The sequence below is a fragment of the Salvelinus sp. IW2-2015 genome, linkage group LG3, assembly GCF_002910315.2.
Source record: "Salvelinus sp. IW2-2015 linkage group LG3, ASM291031v2, whole genome shotgun sequence".
NCBI lineage: Eukaryota > Metazoa > Chordata > Actinopteri > Salmoniformes > Salmonidae > Salvelinus > Salvelinus sp. IW2-2015.
Window position 1 is genome coordinate 26629578 of NC_036840.1, and position 22258 is coordinate 26651835.

General features: G+C 45.3%; 4 protein-coding genes across 6 annotated transcripts in view; 1 reads left to right on the plus strand and 3 right to left on the minus strand.

Moving 5' to 3' along the window:
• The window catches only part of ntn5 (netrin 5), a 19316-nt gene extending 16810 nt beyond the window's left edge, over positions 1 to 2506 (plus strand). For all 3 annotated transcript variants that reach the window (XM_023973374.2, XM_023973380.2, XM_023973382.2), the window contains 2 exons: positions 410 to 490; positions 587 to 2506. In XM_023973374.2, the coding sequence (XP_023829142.1) occupies positions 410 to 490; positions 587 to 1248 (743 nt within the window). In that variant the 3' untranslated portion in view covers positions 1249 to 2506. The remainder of the gene's footprint in view (positions 1 to 409; positions 491 to 586) is intronic.
• A 4791-nt stretch (positions 2507 to 7297) lies between these two features.
• Positions 7298 to 16591, minus strand: LOC111953898 (active breakpoint cluster region-related protein-like). The gene is made up of 11 exons (XM_023973393.2): positions 16508 to 16591; positions 15823 to 15918; positions 13144 to 13218; positions 12873 to 12970; positions 11104 to 11214; positions 10442 to 10608; positions 9316 to 9455; positions 8875 to 9009; positions 8681 to 8786; positions 8313 to 8454; positions 7298 to 7511 (listed from the first exon to the last, which is right to left on the minus strand). Exons 1-11 carry the CDS (start codon positions 16566 to 16568, stop codon positions 7419 to 7421), a joined length of 1224 nt encoding a protein of 407 aa, XP_023829161.2. The 5' UTR covers positions 16569 to 16591; the 3' UTR covers positions 7298 to 7418.
• Positions 16592 to 17435: 844 nt separating this feature from the next.
• On the minus strand, positions 17436 to 18780 carry LOC139023203 (active breakpoint cluster region-related protein-like). The gene is made up of 5 exons (XM_070435768.1): positions 18740 to 18780; positions 18594 to 18646; positions 18292 to 18426; positions 17855 to 17975; positions 17436 to 17591 (listed from the first exon to the last, which is right to left on the minus strand). Exons 1-5 carry the CDS (start codon positions 18777 to 18779, stop codon positions 17551 to 17553), a joined length of 390 nt encoding a protein of 129 aa, XP_070291869.1. The 5' UTR covers position 18780; the 3' UTR covers positions 17436 to 17550.
• A 958-nt stretch (positions 18781 to 19738) lies between these two features.
• Positions 19739 to 22048, minus strand: LOC111980728 (active breakpoint cluster region-related protein-like). Its single transcript, XM_024011642.2, has 5 exons — positions 21674 to 22048; positions 21470 to 21579; positions 21216 to 21320; positions 20006 to 20254; positions 19739 to 19912 (listed from the first exon to the last, which is right to left on the minus strand). Exons 1-5 carry the CDS (start codon positions 21723 to 21725, stop codon positions 19739 to 19741), a joined length of 690 nt encoding a protein of 229 aa, XP_023867410.1. The 5' UTR covers positions 21726 to 22048.
• Positions 22049 to 22258: the final 210 nt, after the last annotated feature.

Sequence of the window (22258 nt, forward strand, 5' to 3'; positions counted from 1 at the left end):
AAATCCTGATCAGCGACGGATTAACTGATTCAAGCGTTTTAGAACAGAATAACTGTAACTCTTCTGGACTAGAGTTGGTGACTGATAACTTTCCAATTAGATACATACTGTACCTTGTGTGAGTCTCAGCTGTAATGATCTACTGGATTGGTAGCTGTCTAGCTCCCTCTAGTGGTGGTAGGGGGATGTTTCACCTGTTGCTGGACTCCAGAGAGGCATCTGTTAGACATAAGATACTGTGATGACAAATAGAAGCAGGGCATATTGTAATTAGTGGTACAGACATGTGTCGCAGTGAGATGCTCTCTCTCATTCAATACATTCCCTCTCTCTCCCTCTCACTTTCTCTCCTTCTCGTTCTCTTGTTCCCCCTCAATCCCCCCCCCCCCCCCTCCTCCCCCCCTCTCAGATGAGGAGTGTGTATCGTATTGCCAGCCATCGCTGGTTAAAGTGAGGATGAACCTGGAGACGTACTGTCTAAAGGACTTTGGTAAGAACTGTAAGGTACAATGACTTTGGCATGGCTGCAGAATACAATGCAAAAATACAAAATTCAAGCAATTCCCTCTCTCTCTCTCTCCCCCAGTCCTGAAGCTACAGGTCAGAGGGATGGAGCGTTCAGGCCCCTGGTGGCAGTTCTCCGTCTGGATCCAGACCGTGTTCCGTACGGGTTCTTCCTCCCGTGTTCGCAAGGGCCCTCAGGCACTGTGGGTTCCCGACCGTGACCTTGGCTGCGGCTGCCCCGCCCTCCAGGTGGGCCGCACCTTCCTGCTGATCGGGGCCGAGGGGGGGAGGCGGAACTGGGGCCCCGAGGAGCGGCGGCTGGTCGCCGATAGATCCACACTGGCTCTCCAGTGGAGGGAGCACTGGAATCCCAAACTGAGAGGGTTCAGGGGGCAGGACAAGAGGGGCCGCTGCCCCCCAAAATTGCCCGGGGGTGGGGACCCTCATGGGGGCCACTCGAAGCACCATTACTCAGAGTACACCCCACCTCACCTTGTGACAGAGAAAGAGATAGAGGTCAAGGTGCACCCACACAAACATTCACATTCACACACACCCTCAGACTCTGTGAAAGACATGGAAGAGGAGGCAGAGAACTCTGTGGCGTTGGACACAAACAACACTCATACACAGTCCTCCTCACACCACAGACCTGGACCATCACAATCCCAGGAGCAGCAACAGGAGCAGACTCCATCCACCTCCACACCCAGTCTTGTATGTTCAACCCAGACCCCTGTCTGAAATGTAGGAGGAAGAAGAGAGAGAAAGATTAAGGGATGAAGAAATAAAGAAATATTGTCAAATAGATGGGCTATACCCCTTTGCAGTTCTTCTCATAAGGAGAGGGGGGTGAGTGATGAATGGAGAAGGGAGAGAGGGAGCAAGTGGTCTCTGTCAGACTGTGTAAGCACTGGGTGTCCAATGTCCAGAAAAATGGAGGGATGATCAGTTGTTCCCGCCATCTTTCCCTTCAACTTCCAGTGAGGAGAAGAGAGAGGGAGCAGTTTGGTCATCGGTTCAGAAATCAAACATCCAGGTGCTTGAGCTAAAAACAGAATCATGGAGAAAAGGACTCAAACGTTGCCATTACAATGTTTTTCTACTGAATCGGCTTAGTATTGTTGAGAGTGAATGAACACTGTATAAGTGGCAATTGTTTTTTTTATTGAATTACATAAAGTAAAATGTTTTCTTGAAAAAGTATCTGAATTGTATTTATGCTTAGAAATGTTTAGGTATATTTTAGGCAAGAATAGATCAAGGGTGCTTCGGGATGGATCACGATTACAATAAACGTATAGTAAACTGACATACATATATTTATTTATGTCAATACAGTATGGGCAATATGTGTCCCAAAGTATACACTACTACTACTAATAATTGATTCAACTTTTCATTACTAAAATAATCTCAAAGCGCTTGAAAAAGCAAAACAAACAAGAATCAAATAATACGGATATATGATTGAGTAGGTTTGAAGGCGTCTCACCAACGCCTCGACGCCTCGCCACCCCGCCTGTCGGACGCTGACTTCTCCATAGCCGTGGACTCTATAACACTCTACCTCACAAAATGATCTTAGAGATGAAAATAAAGGTGTTTTTCATGTAATATAGTACTGTACAAATACTGTCTACAACTGACTATCCTACTTTGTGCTTGTAACACCACTTCAGTCGAGAGTTCCTTTCAGTGGCAGATACACAACATCGTGTCAAGTGACACAAACTTATGTTCACTGAGGCACATTTCCCATGGGTTGAGCGATGCAACCATAGTCTAAGAAACTGACACCAACGAACTGCCATTTAGAGGAACGTTGAGTCGCTCTAAGATAGAATATGACTCTCAGATAGAGCCTGAATCCTACCACAGACATTTAGAACTAGAGATACACATCTAAAACGCATTGGTCAAATGTGATGTCATGCGTTCTGTTTTGGTCTGGAAAATACGTATAGCACCCCAGCCCTGGGGAAAGGGTGAGGAGGGGTGAGGAGGGGAAGGGAGGAGGGGAAAATGGTTGAAGGGGTGAGGAGGGGAAGGGGTGAGGGGTATGAGTGAGGAGGGGAGGGAGTAAGAGTGAGGGGTGTGAGGAGGGAGACCGATGAGGGAGCTCCCAATTGTCAGTTGTCATGTTGTTCTTATAGCTTTGTATGGTTGATTGGTTGGCCCATGTTGTGATGTAGCCTGTGATTGGTTGACCCATGTTGTGATGCAGCCTGTTATTGGTTGGCCCATGTTATGATGTAGCCTGGGATTGGTTGACCTATGTTGTGATGCAGCCTGTGATTGGTTGGCCCATGTTATGATGTAGCCAGCCTGTGATTGGTTGGCCCATGTTGTGATGTAGCCTGTGATTGGTTGACCCATGTTGTGATGTAGCCTATAATTGGTTGGCCCGTGTTGTGATGTAGCCTGTGATTGGTTGGCCCATGTTGTGATGTAGCCTGTGATTGGTTGGCCCATGTTGTGATGTAGCCTGTGATTGGTTGGCCCATGTTGTGATGTTTCCTGTGATTGAAAATAAAATGAGGAGAAAAATAGCCTCGCTGACTGATGACCTCTCTAGGGTACCCCACACACAGAGGGAGGGAGAGTGTCTGTGGGGGTGTGGCTGTGGCTGTGTGTGCGTGCGTGCGTGGAGAAGATGAGAGTGTGAATGCAAGACAGAGAGAAAGAAAAAGAGAGAGAGAGAGGGTTGGGAGAGAGAGCGAGACAGAGAGAGAGCGAGAGAGAGAGAGCGAGAGAGAGAGAGAGAGAGAGAGAGAGATGCACCTGCTCTGTTTTTCCAGGAACACCTGTCAGCAGCCGTCTTCACAGTTGACCCCTGACGACAGTGAGTTTGATCTGAAAACTCCCCCAGCGCACACACACACACACAGACTTGAACGCTTACACACACACACACACACACACACACACACACACCACAGCACACACAACACACACACACGACACACACACACACACACACACACACACACACACACACTTGAACGCTTAAAGCACACACACACACACACACACACACACACACACACACACACACACACACACACACACACACACACACACACACACGCTAGTGACCTGCAAGCACTGAGAATACAACTACTGTAAGCCTACAGCATACAAGTTGTCTTATGGTATATTCAGACGAGGGACGGTAGCAAGTGTAAGTTTTGCCTCCACACATACAGTACCAGTCAAAAGTTTGGACACACCTACTCATTCAAGGCTTTTTCTTAATTAAAAAAAATATATTTTCTACATTGTAGAATAATAGTGAAGACAATACATATATGAAATAATACATATGTAGTAACCCAAAAAGTTTTAAACAAATCAAAATATGTTTTATATTTCAGTTTCTTCAAAGTAGCCACGCTTTGCCTTGATGACAGCTTTGGACACTCTTGGCATTCTCTCAACCAGTTTCATGAGTTAGTCACCTGGAATACATTTCAATTAGCAGTTGTGCCTTGTTAAAAGTTAATTTGTGGAATTTCTTTCCTTCTTAATGCGTTTTAGCCAATCAGTTGTGTTTTAACAAGGTAGGGGTGGTATACAGAAGACAGCACTATTTGGTAAAAGACCAAGTCCGTATTAGGGCAAGAACAGCTCAAATAAGCAAAGGTCAGTCAGTGAAGGTCAGCCAATCCTGAAAATGTCACATCTTAACATTAACTGTTCAGAGGATACTGCTTGAATCAGGCCTTCATGGTCAAATTGCTGCAAAGAAACCACTACTAAAGGACACCAATAAGAGGAAGAGACTTGGGCCAAGAAACACAAGCAATGGACATTAGACTGGTGGAAATCTGTTCTTTGGTCTTATAACTCCAAATTTGAGATTTTTGGTTCCCACTGTGAAGCATGGAGGAGGAGGGGTGATGGTGTGGGGGTGCATTGCTGGTGACACTGTCTGTGATTTATTTTGAATTCAAGACACACTTAACCAGCATGGCTACCACAGCATTCTGCAGCAATCCGCCATCCCATCTGGTTTGCGCTTAGTGGGACTATCATCTGTTTTTCAACAAGACAATGACCCAACACACCTCCAGGCTGTGTAAGGACTATTTGACCAAGAAGGAGAGTGATGGAGTGCTGCATCAGATGACCTGGCCTCCAACATCACCCGACCTCAACCTAATTGAGATGGTTTGGGATGAGTTGGACCGCAGAGTGAAGGAAAAGCAGCCAACAAGTGCTCAGCATATGTGGGAACTCCTTCAAGACTGTTGGAAAAGCATTCCAGGTAAAGCTGGTTGAGAGATTGCCAAACGTGTGCAAAGCTGTCATCAAGGCAAGGGGTGGCTACTTTGAAGAATCTCCCCACAAAAATATTTGTTTAACACTTTTTGGGTTACTACATGATTCCATATGTGTTATTTCATAGTTTTGATGTCTTCACTATTATTCTACAATATAGAAAATAGTAAAAAATAAAGAAAAAAACCTTGACTGAGTATGTGTATCCAAACTTTTGACTGGTACTATATGGACACACATATATACACACACAAATGCACACGCACGCACGCACGCACGCACGCACGCACACACACACACACACACACACACACAGGCTGTGTGTGTGTGAGGGATTAGCTGCTACATGGTGTTTGTAACTGCCTCAGTGTGTTGTCGAGAGGTGCCATGTTTACAGCCTGTGAGAGAGGCTTTTACGAGGCATGAGGTCTGCACCGCAGCCAGAGCCAAAGTTCAATTAGACCTCCTGCAAACTCTCTCCTATCTTCCCTTCTTATTTCCTCTCCCTCTCTCCCCCTCTCTCCTCTATTTCTTTCTCTGTTCACCTGTCCTTTCTCTCCCTTTTTCATCCCTCAGTCTCTCTCTCTCACACACACAAACACACACATCCTCAGAATCAAGCACCCAAGTCGAAGTTCAACGAGCTGTGTGGCTCTTGTGCTTCCCCCCACACACACGCGCACACACACACACACACACACACACACACACACACACACACACACACACACACACACACACACACACACACACACACACACACACACACACACACACACACACACACACACACACACACACACACACACACACACACACACACACACACACACACACAGCTTCTGTTAACCTGAAAGGGAGAGGTCAATCCTTCTGATCCGCTGCCCGCATGCTTTCCATACGGACACGCTGCGGCCACGGCAACCCGAGTCCGCCCAGATTAGGACTAATCAAGCGTGCCTCGACTTTGGCCAACTCCTGCCCCTCGCACCCCTCCGCCTCTCTCTCCCACCCCTCCTCACTACCCTCTCTCTGCCCCCCAACTCACCCCTCTGACCACCAGGCTTCCTCTCTCTCTCTCTGGCCCCCAACCCACCCCTCTGTCCACCAGGCCCCCTCTCTCTCTACAGCTAGCTACAGGGGGTTGCAAATACAGCACAGCTCACTTTCAGTGGCAATATATTTTTATACTGTTACAACCTAGTTATATCCTTTGACTATAACAAAGTGACACACACAGGTGTTGTTCATTCATTCTGGGTTAATGCATGACATACTTTCGCCTTTGCTCTGTCTAACCACCTCTACCTATCCTTAGCTTTGCCTATGATACATTTGACCTCCCACCCTTCCACCCTAAAGATACTATATAGTCCTGTCTGTCCTCTGAAGCCTTTGGTCATGGATGTCTGTTCCCCTCTACTATTCAGACACAGCTTCTCCAGGCTCCAGCTCCATTGTGCTATGATGTGTTTGTAGTTTGCAATGGGAACCTTATTTTGGCAGTCGCAGGGTTAGTGGGGACAGGTGATTTATGACACCAGGGGCCATAGCGAGGGTTCCGCGTTTCTTTGTTTCCAGGCACGGTCTGGACGTTGTTATGGCAGGCAGGCACACACACACACATCTGACACCATGCAATGGGCTTCCCGAAATGCTCAGAGTCTGTGGGAATGTGTGGTGGGAGAGAGAGGGAGAAGGAGGAGAAAGGGTTGGGGGGCCCGGGGTAAGGATAGGTGGGATTAGGGATCAAAAGGCTGAGGGGGAGAGGTAACATTAGCCTACCCTGTCCAGGTGGTGTGGGAGTGGGGCCTGAAAAGGACCCCCCCCCCCCCCATTGGGGTGGGTGCGGTAGTGATGGTGTCAAATCAAATCAAACTTTATTTGCCACATGCGCCGAATACAGCAAGTGTAGACTTTACCGTGAAATGCTTACTTACAAGCCCTTAACCAACAGTGCAGTTCAAAAATAAGAATATATTTACCAAGTAGGCTAAAATAAAAAGTAATAATAAAAAGTAACACAATAAGAATAAGAATAACGAGGTTATATACAGGGGGCACCAGTACTGAGTCAGTGTGCAGGGGTACAGGCTAGTTGTGTACCTGTAGGTGGGGGCGAAGTGACTATGCAAAGGTAACAAACAAACAGCGAGTAACAGCAGTGTACAAGAGAGGGGTGGGGGGGTTCGGGTTTCAATAAAAATTGTCCTGTGGCGATTTTTATGAATTGTTCAGCAGTCTAGTGGCTTGGGAGTGTGTGTGCGTATGTGTGTGTGTGTGTGTGAACTCCGTCTAGTTGGATTTGAACCATAACTGATGGGATTTCAAGCTAGGGAGGTGACCCCCAACCTTTTTACAACATCTGCACTGTGTGACACACAGACCCACCCCAATCCCAACAACCCACCCCCAAATCTACTGTCTCCTTACACCCTCCCATGTGCATCCGCTGTCCATTTCTCTACCTCCTAGGACCTAGTACGTCATATAAAGTAAAGAACAGGTCTGTCAACCCAAATAAATACATTTAATCTTTACAGTGTCTGTAGTTTACAAGTCTTCTTTCTTTCTCCCCTGAGTTTCTGTTGGCCAACCGTGATGTTTCCAGGAGTTGGTTCACTTGTTGTCTAATCCTCCTCAGTGGTCGCTGTGTCATGTGGTATGCAGGTCTGGGCTGCTGGCAGGTTGTCACACTGCAGGTAGGAATACACAACCTGGACCTGTACACATAGAGGGACAGAGAAACATAATCTTTCGACGACTGTGTTTGAAATCAATGTGCTCTTTCAACCCCCAAAAAATGATGCATCCTCCTTTCCTTAATATCAGGTAATCACTGATTTGACATTACTCGGTTAGTTAAAGCCATAGAGATAAGAAGGGAGGTAGGATGCATTGTCAAAGTACAATGAGTGTACAAGACATTAAGGACATCTTCCTAATATTGAGTTGTACCCCCTTTTTGCCCTCAGAACAGCATCAATTCGTCGGGGCATGAGGTGTCGAAAGCATTCCACAAGGATACTGGCCCATGTTGACTCCAATGCTTCACACAGTTGTGTCAAGTTGGCTGGATATCCATTGGGTGGTGGACTATTCTTGATACACACGGGAAACTGTCGAGCATGAAAAACCCAGCAGCTGTGCAGTTCTTGAAACAAACTGGTGAGCCTGGCACCTACTACCATACCCCGTTCAAAGGCACTTAAATATTTTGTCTTGCCCATTCACCCTCTGAATGGCACACATACACAATCCATGTCTCCATTGTCTCAGGGCTTAAAAATCCTTCTTTAGTCCGTCTCCTCTCCTTCATCTATACTGATTTGAAGTGGATTTAACAAGTGACATTAATAAGGAATCATAGCTTTCCCCTGGATTCACCTGGTCAGTGTATGTCGTGGAAAGAGCAGGTGTTCTTTCATTGTATTAGAACAAAGGCTGATTCGTCACTATATTGTATTATAAAGGTAATCATTATTATTTCTCCACAGAGGCCCAGTTGAAATGCTATGACCAACCTGCACCACCACCTCCTGAGAAATGTCCACTGGCGGGCTGCTCTGCCCCAGAACAGCCACAGGGGGGCGCAGTAGACTGGGACCAAACACAGTGGCCAGGTTCATTAGAGGCATCTTGTTCACATCCTGTCTATCTGACACTCTGGAGAACGTGTGAGAGTATGATGTCATTTACAAAGATACACGTGGAAAATACAATGGTACGCAATGTAAGGTCAGCATTACATGGATATGATGTTTGTTAATATTGTGATAAATGTGTCTGCTAAATGACCGAATGTAAATAATAACATGTAATATGTTAATAGTATCATGTTTTTAGTAACATACTTAGTGCAAAACAAATATTGAGAAGAGGTGAGAGAGACCGTTTGAGGTGGTGGAGGAGGAACAGGAAGGTGTTTTGGTTGACGGAGGGACAGGACTGGAGCAGAGACAACATGGACACACTCCTGGAGCTCAGGTCTGGGATGTCTAACAGAGAGAAACAACACAGGTATTAGTGGAGAATGTGTGTGTGTGTGTGTGTGTGTGTGTGTGTGTGTATGTGTGTGTGACATACCCAACGCCTTGGTGAAGCTCTGGAACAGTTCTGTTGGTATGAGAGGTTCAGGGAGTTCTCTGAAGTAGAGCTTCAGTATACCTGAGACAGCATTCACATCTACACACCTCAACCTGGACACTGCCTCACGCAGACCTGAGAGAGAGAGAGAGAGAGAGAGAGAGAGAGAGAGAGAGAGAGAGAGGAGAGGGACAGGGGAGGAGGGGGGAGAGAGAGAGAGAGAGAGAGAGAGAGAGAGAGAGAGAGAGAGAGAGAGAGAGAGAGAGAGATAAGGGAGGGGAAGAGGGAGATAGGGTGGAAAGAAAGGGAGCGGAAAGGGTGAGATGGTGGGAGTAAGCGAGAAAGAGAGAGAGAATGACAGAGGGAGTATACATTGACATTAGACCACAACATACTTGAACTACAGACCTCCAGCCCCACCAAAAACACACACAGACTCACTGGTGTTGAAGGCAGTCTTGAGGTTGTTGATGTCACTGGTAGCTGCTGATAGCCTGTAGATGCCCACCTCCTCCATTCCTCTCCTCTCCACCTCCTCTACACAGCAACGCACCACATGTGGCACCAGGACTCCCTCCTGTCTGGAAGAGGACACACACACAAGACACACACGCCGGGTTGGGGTTCTACATACAGCACATACACACATTATATGCTATTGGCATCGTAGAAAAACTTGTCTTGGATGTTCATCTGGTGTTTTGAATTATTTATATTTATCCTAGAGAAATGAAACATGCAATGCACACTAAGGGCAATGACTAATTTCAATTAAGAGAAATGGAAAGCACACCGTGTGGTTTCTCTTTTCATGCCATTCTTGTCTTGCCACGTCTGCTATTCTTATATTACAAGAAGTTACGGTCCATCAGAGTGGTTTCATTTCATCTTCCAAACACTATTAAACAGACAAGGAGAGGGAGACTAAAGTAGACCCCACAGTGTCATTGAAGATTATCTTACAAATAAATGAGTTAAGAGATGAGAAAAGGAGAGGAAGTCACTTTAGAGCAGGGGGTCCAATCCAGCCCGCGGGTGGTATGATAAAAAATATATAAAAAATGTTTTTTGAGGGGGGAGGAACGAACTCAATATACTTTAAAATGACTAAAGGCAAATGGAAACTGTGTAGAAATGATAATGGACCTACATTCAAAAAGTTTCGTGACTCTGTACAGCTCGCTAATAATCACCAAAATTAAAGTTAGAAAGTCAGGGAGTAATTGAAAAATAAAAAAACGATGGATAGAGGACTATCTTTAGCAAATTTTATTGGGGGGAAATATAACCAATTTTCAGTTTGGCCACCCGGACCTCATTGAAGACCGTGGAAAATTTGTTTGCCACATTTTAACAACTTACAGGACCAATTTGGGTGCCTTGCTCAAGGGCATTTTTCACCTTGTCTGCGCAGGGATTTGAACCAGCCACCTTTTGGTTACTGGCCTAACGCTCTTAACCGCTAGGATACCTGCCGCTGCTTTAGAGTATTGAGATGCACCCAGTGGGCCAAAATCTCACGTCCTTAAAGCTCATTGGACTATTTGTAATGATTGACAGGACTCACTGTGCCACAGCTCCAATGGGCATGCAGAAGATGCGCTGTTGCTGGGCGGGGGCCAGACTGGGCCGGTCTAGAGGGTGAGGGTAGTACTTTAGAGACAGAGTCACAACCACCTGGCCTAGAGATACGGTCTGTCTCCTCCATCGCTTCTGTAGGAGGGCTGGGTCCAGCTAGAACACATACACATGAACAGGTGAACACAGGCGTACGCACACATGCACAGACAGCACAGGACGCTGATGAGGGGAGGACGGCTCATAATAATTAAGTGGAATGAAGTGAATGGAATGGCATCAAACACAAGGAAACCATGTGTTTAATGTGTTCGATACCATTCCAATCCAGCCATTACTATGAGCCTGTCCTCCCCAATTAAGGTGCCACCAGCTGCCTGTGACACACAGTATACACCTTTAAACAGATGGAAACACACACACACACACACACACACACACACACACACACACACACACACACACACACACACACACACACACACACACACACACACACACACACACACACACACACACACACACACACCTTCTAAACATGGGAGTACAGATACTGATACACACATCTAGGCACAGATGCAGACACACACCTTGTAAACATGGGAGTACAGATACTGATACACACATCTAGGCACAGATGCAGACACACACCTGCATGGAGGTCTTGCCAAGGACTCGGCCCTCACAGCTCTTTCCTACCTCTGGCTGTAACACAACCAGCACCCTGAGGTTCTGAGCCCCATCCACCTGGAATGAGAACTCCTGAGGACAAACACAAGCCACTGTCAAAGAGGAGTATTGATGATGTACGGGTAGCATGACTAAGTTCAAATGGTATTTTAAAAGAAAACAATTCACTGAAATATCACTGAAAAGCATCATCATTATTTACAGATGTAGGATCTTAATTTGATCACTCTGTTGCAGGAGAACTTTGATGCAATGCAGGACATTTAAAAATTGTAGTGTATTTGAGGTTTAACATTTTCCCGTATGAAAATTGTATCATCCCCTACAAAAATGTCCATTAATTATAATCAACATAATTATTCACATTTCCTGTTGCTGCTGGATTATTTTCCTGCTGTAGCAAACTGGCCCAAATTAATATCCTACATCTGTAACAAAAATGTAGGTACGATAATGATTCCCTCTTTCAAAATGGCTGCTGGTAGAGCTAGCATGGGTTGGAGGCCTTCACGGGTCAAAAAAGTTGGACCTGGGGCTTTCCCACCCGGACTCAATATCTGCATAAATATAGTTTTTTACATATAGAGACCCGTTCTGAACAGACTCGAGGACAGACTGGACTGGTCTGGTCTGATCCAGACCCGGTCCGATCCGAGTGATGGAAGCAGCAGAAAAGTCCATTTTGAAGCGACTTTATTTCCCGGAGCTGATAAAGCACGAGGGAGAGGAGGCAGAGAGAGGTGAGGGGCCTGCTATGTGTAGCAAGTGACATGGTTAACAGGGAGGAGCGAGGGAGAGATGAGAGAGAGACAGCAACCAACCAAGCCAACTCACGCTATAGTAGATTAATGGCTGCCATAGCTAGGTTATTTATAATCCAATATGATTACGTAGTACCTGTCTTGACTGCATCAAACCGGGAGAAGCTAGTTAAGCTATCTAGGCTAATTGACATATGCGCTTTCAAATCAAATCAAGTGTTATTGTTCACATACACATGGTTAGCGGATGTTAATGTGAGTGTAACGAAATGCTTGTGCTTCTAGTTCCGACTATGCAGTAAAAATCGCACAAGTAATCGAACAAATTCACAACAACTACCTTATACACACAAATACACACACATGTGAAGGGATGAATAAGAATATGTATATATACAGTTATGGATGAGAGATGGCGTGCGGCATAGGCAAGATGCAGTAGATGGTGTAGAATACAGTATATACACATATGAGATGAATAATGTGGGGTATGTAAACATTATTAAAGTGCCGTATATTTAAAGTGACTAGTGGTACCTCCACGTAAACATGATTAAAGTGGCGTTATTTAAAGTGACTAGTGGTACCTCCACGTAAACATGATTAAAGTGGCGTTATTTAAAGTGACTAGTGGTACCTCTATGTAAACATGATTAAAGTGGCGTTATTTAAAGTGACTAGTGATACCTCTATTAAGTCCATTTATTTAAGTGGCCAGAGATTTGAGTCTGCATGTTGGCAGCAGCCTCTCTATGTTAGTGATGGCTGTTTAACAGTCTGGTGGCCTTGAGATAGAGGCTGTTTCATGTCCTACACAGTTACACACAACAATAAAAAGTAGCAGCCTCCCACATCAGATCCGATCTAGACCCGTGACATTATTTTCGAATTCTGTGTCCCGGACCGGGTCTCGGGTATTCAGGTACAGGTGGATCCGTGAAGACATCTAGCCTGGGTACAGCATCTTACCTGGTCCCAGTGAGGGCTGAGGCTGCTGACAGAGGAATGGGTCTGGGCTTGGCTCTCATAGAACTCAAAGCCATCCACCTCCAAACACACATACACACCTAGGAGGGAGTGGTGAGACAGTCTGTTTAAAGAGCTTATTGGTTTGTGTTACAGTGGAGTATGAGGGTAGAGTACACTGTATGTATGTACTGTGTCTGGGTAAGATATAGACACTGTGGTATGCATTTGGATAGTGTTCGATATATGGTAGATATAGTGTGAGGATACTCACTGGCTGGCTGTTGTAATCCACAGGCAGAGTGAATGGCTACACTGAGAGTCCCACATAGAGACTCCTCCTCACTTTCTGAGAGGGAGAGACAGAGAGAGAGAGACAGAGAGAGAGAGACAGAGAGAGACAGAGAGAGAGAGAGAACAGAGAGACAGAGAAGAGAGACAGAGAGAGGAGAGACAGAGGAGAGAGACAGAGAGAGAGACAGAGAGAGAGACAGAGAGACAGAGAGGGAGAGAGACAGGAGAGAGAGAGAGAGGACAGAGAGAGACGAGAGAGAGAGACAGAGAGAGAGACAGAGAGAAAGAGACAGAGAGACGAGAGAGAGAAGAGCGAGAGAGAGAGAGACAGAGAGAGAGAGACAGACAGACAGAGAGAGAGAGAGACAGAGAGAGACAGAGAGAGAGAGAGAGACAGATAGAGAGACAGAGAGAGAGAGACAGAGCGAGAGAGAGAGAGACAGAGAGAGAGGCAGTCATGCAGAAGAACAGCTCCTGGCTGGTTATAATTTTCTGGTTGTTAAGAGTGAGATTAACAAAATTAAATTAGCAAAATATATCTTGGTAATCAAATTGTACAACTGAAGATCAACACAGGAGGAAAAGATTGACAGAGTGTGAGTTGAAAAAGCAATCTTAATCGTGCAGAATAGCTCAATACAAATTTTACTGGCTAGCTCCAACTGTTTACTGGTGGTAACCATAGCAACATGGCCACTGAGGCAGTGCTAGTAGCACCAGCAGCAGCAGAGACTGAGAGACCCCTTTTTTATCCTACGCTTCTACGGGACCAGATCAACCAGCCACACATTCACAGCCCAGTAAGCTGTACAAAATCAGAAGTTCATGCAGATGGGCTCAGAAGAGCACAGAAGAATACCAGAAAGCCACAAGTAACCAAAAAATCAAAACACTCTTAGATAACTTTCTGGATACCACATCCACTCACTGTAAAGAAGGCATCAATCTAGCTCTAAAAAAAACATCAACAATATATTCAGGCAAACGGCAAAATAAGCACAACTCAAATGGATAAAAAACAAACCCCAAAAACTGTTTTGATGCAGATTGTAAAATGCTAAGAATATTTTTTGGAACACTATCCAACCAAAAGCACAGAGACCCAAATAATGGTGAATTACGCCTTCATTACTGTGAGACTTTAAAACTCTAGTAACGTACACTCAGAACCAAAAAAGCACAGTACAACAGCAAGCAGCTGACACTAATTGAGGAATCCATTAACACAAACAACTTCTGGCAAAATTGGAGAAACCGAAATAAATCGAACCTAGAAGAATTAGCGATACAAAATGGTCACATATGGAAAACTCATTTTAAAACACTCTACAACACTGTTCAAATTGTTGCAAACGCAGAACAATGCCAAATTCATGAGAAGTTGAATGGATTAGAAAAAGCTATAAAGGCCAATCAAAATCCATTGGACTCCCCAATTACTGACCAGGAGCTCTATAAGAAACTTCAGGCCCTCAAATTTAAAAAAGCATGGGGACCTGATGGCATCCTAAATGATGCTCAAATTCACTAGTGCAAAATTTCAATTGGCTATATTAAAACTGTTTAATTTGATCCTYAGTGTAGGTTATTTCCCTGACATCTGGAATCAGGGACTCATAACTCCAATCTTTAAGAACGGAGACAAAATTCACCCTAACAATTAGGCATTTTTTTTACAGTAACCTGGGGAAGGTTTTCTGTAGTATTATAAATGTAAGAGTTCTAAACTTCCTTAATAAGCACAATGTCTTGAGTAAAAGGCTAATTGGATTTATACCAAAACATAGTACGACCGATCATATTTACACCCTACACACCCTGATAGATAAACATGTCCACCAAAATAATACCAAAACATTTGCTTGCTTTATCAACTTCCAAAAAGCATTTGATTCTATTTGGCATACAGGACTGTTCTACAAAGTTATTGAAAGTGGTGTAGGGGGTAAAACATATGACCTAATTAAATCAATATGGCAATATGTGCAGCATCAAAATTGGCAAGAAAATAACAGAATTCTTTAACCATGGGCAGGGCCTTCGTCAGGGTTGGAATCTGAGCCCTGAACTCTTCAATATTTAAATCAACAAATTGGCCACTATTCTAGAAAAATCCTCAGCCCCTGGTTTTAGTTTCCACTATTCATAGGTTAAATGCCAGCTTTTCGCAGATGACCTGTGCCTGCTGTCACCCACTGCACATGGCTTACAGCAGAGCCTGGACCTGCTAGAGCAGTACGGCCAGACCTGGGCCCTGGTAGTAAATGCCAAAAATACAAAAATAATGATTTTCCAGAGAAGATCCAAATCTCAAGGAATTAGACCAAAGTTCTCAATTGGTACAAAATATATAGAGTACTGCACACAGTACAATTAATTAAGTTTAAAAATAAGCTCAACTGGACACCTTAATGAGGCAGTGAATGAACTGAGAGAGAAAGCACGCAGGGCATTCTGCGCCATTAAAAAACTAATTCAAATTGAAATACTTATAAAAATTGGGCTAAAACGAATTGAATGTGTCATCGAACCAATTGCACTTCATGAGAGAGAGCGACAGAGAGTGAGTGAGGGGGTGAAATGTAGAGTATGGTAGATAAAGAGAGAGAAAGTGAACGGAAGTGATCATGAGAAAGGTGTGTCTGAAACGATGTCTCACGAGGCAGTATGCTGTGTAGGGGAGGCTGTTGGGTCATTCTCAGTTTGACACAGGAGCTGGTCAAGGTGAGCAGATCTGGAGGAACCGTTTCTATGTCTGAGAAATAACACACACACACACACATCATAGACCACTTGAATGACACAGTGTGCAACAAACTACAACCATTGATGTCCTGCCTCACTCACTCACTTACTCATTCCCTCATTAACTCACTTATTCACATACAGTACACACTCAATCACTCACTCAATCACTCACTCATACACTCACTCATACACTCACTCATACACTCACTCATACACTCACTCATACACTCACTCATACACTCACTCATACACTCACTCAGACACTCACTCAGACACTCACTCATACACTCACTCATACACTCAATCACTCACTCAGGACACTCAACTCAGACACTCACTCAGACCTCACCAGCACCACTCACTCACTCAGACACTCACTCAGACACTCACTCAGACACTCACTCAGACACTCACTCACTCACTCACTCACTCACTCACTCACTCACATTAACAATACCCACTTAATCACTCATACACCATTCTCTCACTCACTCCCTCACTCACTCATTAACTAATTCACTCACACATCTTCTCACTCACTCTCTCACTCACTCAGTCACTCACTCACACACCTACCACACTACCCTCTCACTCACTATCTCCGGTGAGTTTGTGGATGGCCTCTCTCCACTCCTCTAGTTCATACAGAGATGACATCACCAGAGTGTGGCTCTGAAAAATAACGCACACAGAGGGGGATGGTATGTGTATGAGGGTTAAGTGTGTGGTGTGTGTGTGTGTGTGTGTGTTTGTGGTGTCTTTTTGGTTTTACTATCCATGTGGGGACCAGAAGTCCTCACAAGGATAGTAAAACAAGGAAAATTCAGACAAGTGGAGACATTTCGCTGGTCCACCACAACCAAAAAGGCTATTTTAGACTTAGGGGTTAGGGTTAGAATTAGGGTTAGGGTTAGAATTACAGTTAGGGGTTAAATTTAGGGTTATGGTTAGGGTTAAGGCTAAGGTTAAAGCAAGGGTTAGGTTTAGGGTTAGGGGTTAGAGAAAATAGTATTTTTGAATGGAATTCATTGTTTTGGTCCCCACAAGGATCGTAAAACAAATTGTGTGTGTGTGTCTGTGTGTGGTGTGTGCGTGTGTGTGTGTGTGTGTGTGTGTGTGTGGTGTGTGTGTGTGTGGTGTGTGTGTGTGTGTGTGTACCTGCCGCTGGGCTGTGTAGTTCCAGGGTGAGGAAGGGAGAGTGTGTGAGAAAACATCAGTTCAAGCTGCTCCATCTTCTTCCTGCCTCGCTCTAGTTCGAGTGGCCAAAGACTTCAGTGGACAGGCTTCTGTAGGACACACAACCACAAAGTTCATATTTTAAATCGGATTACTTACAGAGTATCGGTTCTATTGGATAATACACACTCACACACACACACACACAACACACACCACACACACACCACACACACACACACACACACACACACACAACACACACACACACACACACACAACACAACACACACACACACACACACACACAACACACACACCACATATATAATATATATAAAGACTCACCATGATCTGTCGCAGTTCGTGTCTGAGGACGTACATCTTAGCTCTCATGGTGTGAATGCGCTGGTGTTTGTCTGTGGTGCGCTCCTCTCTGGTCCCCAGTGGAGTTTCAGTCCAGCTAGAGGCAGGTACCAACAGAACCTGTACTGGGCCTGCTTACTGGGAGATAGGCACACCACGCACACAGGCACACACACACACCACACACACAGGCACACACACACACGCACGCACGCACGCACACGCGACGCACGCACGCACGCACGCACGAACACACGCACACACACGAACACACGAAACACACACACACACACAAATGAACAAACAAATGGACAAATGCATGCACACACATTCTGTGTGATTTAAAAAAAAGAAAGTCTCTTAATAAACTTCAACACAGACATTCTGGACCTGTCACTCACCCTTGGGCCCCGCCCTTGAGTTTGGTGCACAGCAGCAGGTCAGTGTACAGGAAGAGATGGCAAAGGTTACGCCCCCCTCACACACATCCACCACGAAGCCATCACGCATCAGCTGACGCCGCTGCAAACACACACAACAAACAGCGATGGTTATGATATGGTGTGTGAAACTATTGAGGGTGTGTCGTTAAAGTAGGTGCTGTGCCGTGTGTGTGCATCATAAGGTGTGTGCACTGCGCATCGTAAGTGTGTGTGCAAGTGCGTGGATTACGTCTGTCTGGTGTGTGTGTGTGTGTGTGTGTGTGTGTGTGTGGTGTGTGTGTGTGTGTGTGTGTGTGTGTGTGTGTGTGTGTGTGTGTGTGTGTGTGTGTGTGTGTGTGTGTGTGTGTGTGTGTGTGTGTGTGTGTGTGTGTGTGTGTCCTCTCTGTCCATCTCACCATGCCCCTGCTTAGGGTGACCTCTTGTTTGCACTGTGACCCTCGTTGACCCCAGACAGGAAGCTCTGGGACAGTCTCAGAGCCTCCAGCAGCACGGGTGGTCACCATGCGTCTGGGAGTGTGCTTCAACAGGTCCTATATAGGAGACGGGAAGAAGAGGAGGGAGAAAAGAGGAAGATGAAGAAAGTGGAAGGGAGGAAGACAGGAGATAGAGTGGTAAGTGTAGAGGTTGAGTGTCGGTGGTTAAGTGTACAGATAAATTAATGGATGCACGGAATGGGGGGGGGGGGGGGCTCTTCTACATGCAGCACTAAGGTTGTCTTGGTGATTCTGTCCAGAAGCTTGTATAGGAGAGCTGGAGGGATTCAAACAACATGTGATTCATAACAGTGGCTGGAGGAGGGACATGCATTGACTCTTTAACAAGAGGTTAAACCTTCATCTTTACCCTCAAAAGGTGTATTCAGTCTTAGATTTGTCGGGTCCATTATAAACATATACTCTGAAACAGGAGAGAGGGAGTGTGTGAGAAGGTGTTAATATCGCATTACTTCAACTATGAAATTTGCTAATAATTCATGTGTTCGTTCGAGATAACAAGTGCATAGAGACAGAGAGAGAGAGAGAGATGTTGCAATGCACACATTTCCAAATCAGTAATGTCTGTCTCTCTTACACCAGCCTGTATTTTGAAGCTTACCCCGGCCATTATTCTGAAGCTTATATCAGCCAGTATTCTGAAGCTTACCCCGGCTAGTATTCTGAAGTTTACCCCGGCCAGTATTCTGAAACTTACCCCGGCTAGTATTTTGAAGCTTACCCGGCTAGTTATTTTGAAACTTACCCCGGCTAGTATTCTGAAACTTACCCCGGCTAGTATTCTGAAGCTTTACCCCGGCTAGTATTCTGAAACTTACCCCGCTAGTATTCTGAAACTTACCCCGGATAGTATTTTGAAGCTTACCCCGGCCAGTATTCTGAAGCTACCCCGGCTAGTATTCTGAAACTTACCCCGGCTAGTATTTTGAAGCTTACCCCGGCTAGTATTCTGAAACTTACCCCGGCTAGTATTCTTGAACTTACCCCGCGCTAGTATTCTGAAGCTTACCCGGCTAGTATTTTGAAACTTACCCCGGCTAGTATTCTGAAACTTACCCCGGCGTAGTATTTTGGAAGCTTACCCCGGCTAGTATTCTGAAACTTACCCCGGCTAGTATTCTGAAACTTACCCCGGCTAGTATTCTGAAGCTTACCCTGGCTAGTATTCTGAAACTTACCCCGGCTAGTATCTGAAGCTTACCCCGGCTAGTATTTTGAAACTTACCCCGGCTACTATTCTGAAACTCCCCGGCTTACTATTCTGAACTTACCCCGGCTAGTATTCTGAAGCTTACCCCGGCTAGTATTCTGAAACTTACCCCGGCTAGTATTCTGAAACTTACCCCGGCTAGTATTCTGAAACTACCCCGGCCAGAATTCTGAAGCTTACCCCGGACAGTACTCTGAATCTTACCTCAGCCAGTATTCTGAAGCGCTGGTCAGTCTGAGTACACCTCCTCACGATCTCCACAGCACTCTCATAGTTATCTATGAAACCACGATACACACCTAGCTGGCTCACCTGTGTGTGTGAGAATAGGTGTGAAATAAGACTCCTGTAGCTGATAGTGGGTCAATAAAAGGATGGGTGGATGGAGCAGAAGGAGTAACTCACAATCTTAAGGAAGAGGTCTCCAACAGTTAGTTGGAAGCCCATTTGGCCCTGCTCTTTCCCCGGCCTCTGCCCCGGGTCTGTCTCTGGGTGTATTTGTGGCCCCAGCGGCCCCAGGCGGTCCCTCAGGCAAGTGTAGAAGTCTCTGTGCAGGTCTCTGAGCTCAGGCACCTGATAGAACACAGATTGGACCTGCTGGCTGGATAGAACTGGCTGAGACGTCCCTGCTGTGGCCTTCAAGGCCTTCATAGGCTGGGGAAGGAAGGAGGTGAGGGAGGGAATAGGAGAGAGAGAGAGAGAGAGACAAGGAGTGGGTATGAGAAAAAAAGTTGAGAAAGAGGGAGGTGAGAAGAGAGTGACGAGCACAGCTTAAATGTTCACACGTTAGTAAATATAGACACACAGTACACATGTATCTGTCAAAAGCCTTTTTGACACCCACTCTCACAGCGCACACAAACGCACACTACAAATTCTCTCTAACACACTAAGCTTTACACACTGTCATACAGTACTCACACTACACACAAGCGTCTGGAAAAACAGCCCGAACTTTTCAACACGGGTGGGTCTGACCAACCTTACCATACCAACCCAAGTGGGGGTTATTTCTCTATTTGTGTTGCTTGTTGACACAAAAGCAGAAGCATGACTATTATAATGAGATGGAGATAAAGGAGAAGAGAAATTAAGAGATAAAAAAAGGACCTGGTCACTCGTTATTGCAAAACCACTTCCTATCACAGTCACTCACTACTAATGCTGCCTACTTGTAATTCCAATACAAAACCTCACCCACTTCCCTCAGCCCTAGTTCACTAGGTGTAAGCAATATGGAGAAAACAATCCTTTCCAGAAGCTTAGGTGGAGATATTACCATATTACACCATGGGCTACCATACATTTTACACCTTATCCCTTTCAGGACTGTGAGGTGGAGTCAACAGGTAGAGAGGGAAGGGAGCATGGTTTTCATAATGAAATCAAGCCCTGGACAAAAGAGAGAAGTCATTCTCTCAACAAAGAATTACAGAAGTGTTGTGGCTACAGGAGGAAGCAGTATGCCACCCGACAACAGAGCCAATATAAAATGTGTGTTGTAATTGTTATTGCAAATGATGCTGTATACCACAATACAGAACCGCGTGCTTAAGGACCCTTAGAAAAACACACCAAAGCCCCTGAGCAGTGTGTTCATGTGTGTGTGTGTTACCATTAACAGTGTCTCTAGCTCATTGAGGTAGATCTTCTCACTGTCCACGACCGTTCTCAGGACCATGAGCCTCCTAACCAGCATCTCTTCCCGAGTACGCAGGACCTTAAAGACAGAGAAAACACTCTGCTGTAAATGTGTGTGTGTGTGTATGTGTGTGCAGCTCTCCAATAGGAGAGGAAGGCGCCATGGAAGGCGCAATTTTTTTATCAGCTACAATTTTTATCAGCTACAGGAGTCGTGCAATAACTCACGGGGGTGTCGGGCAGGTCCATGCTGTCTGTCTGGAGGGGGGAGAACACATCCTCCTCTTGGAACACATCATCCTCCAATGGATCAGGCCCTGTACCACCAGCAGCCTCCACTGAGATAGAGTAGAAACACACACATCATTTACACAGAAAGAAAACATGCATACAAACACACGCTTATGGCAAGACACACACTAATGTACTTGCCTGGGATATGCTGTGTCTCAAGGTAATCCACTGCCTCCTTGAATAGCTCCATTGCACTGATATAACTGTAACCCTATCTCTGGGTGTCTTGGTGAGGCGACTGCGAGTGTGTATCTAAAGAGAACACTCGTAAGCAGCAGCCGTTAAACTTCCTGTTTCAGTGGAACCAAAAAAAGAGGGGTAAAGGGGGGAGGTGATAGCCTATCAGGACAGGAGTGAAACATTTGCGAAGCAGTATTGTCTGACATTAAACTGTCTGGACCAATATCCAGTTGCCTAAAAAAAAGAAAAAGACAATGGGTTCTGTAGCCTATTCACAAATAAACGACTTCAACTTTACACAGGATGAGAGCAGTGAGCACCGCTCAGTTTGACGTCTCGGCTCACCATGTTGGTTAACCATAATGTTGATTTTAACCATAATCTCGAATGCAGCACCTTGGTCAGTGCAGGCAGGAAACGGATGGCACGTACACATGCAGCAACAAGACTGTGACCCAGAAACACTTGTGATACTGATGACAAGCAAAATAATAATTTCAGCAGTAACTCGCTGCAATTGTAAAATTATGGTAAAACTACTGA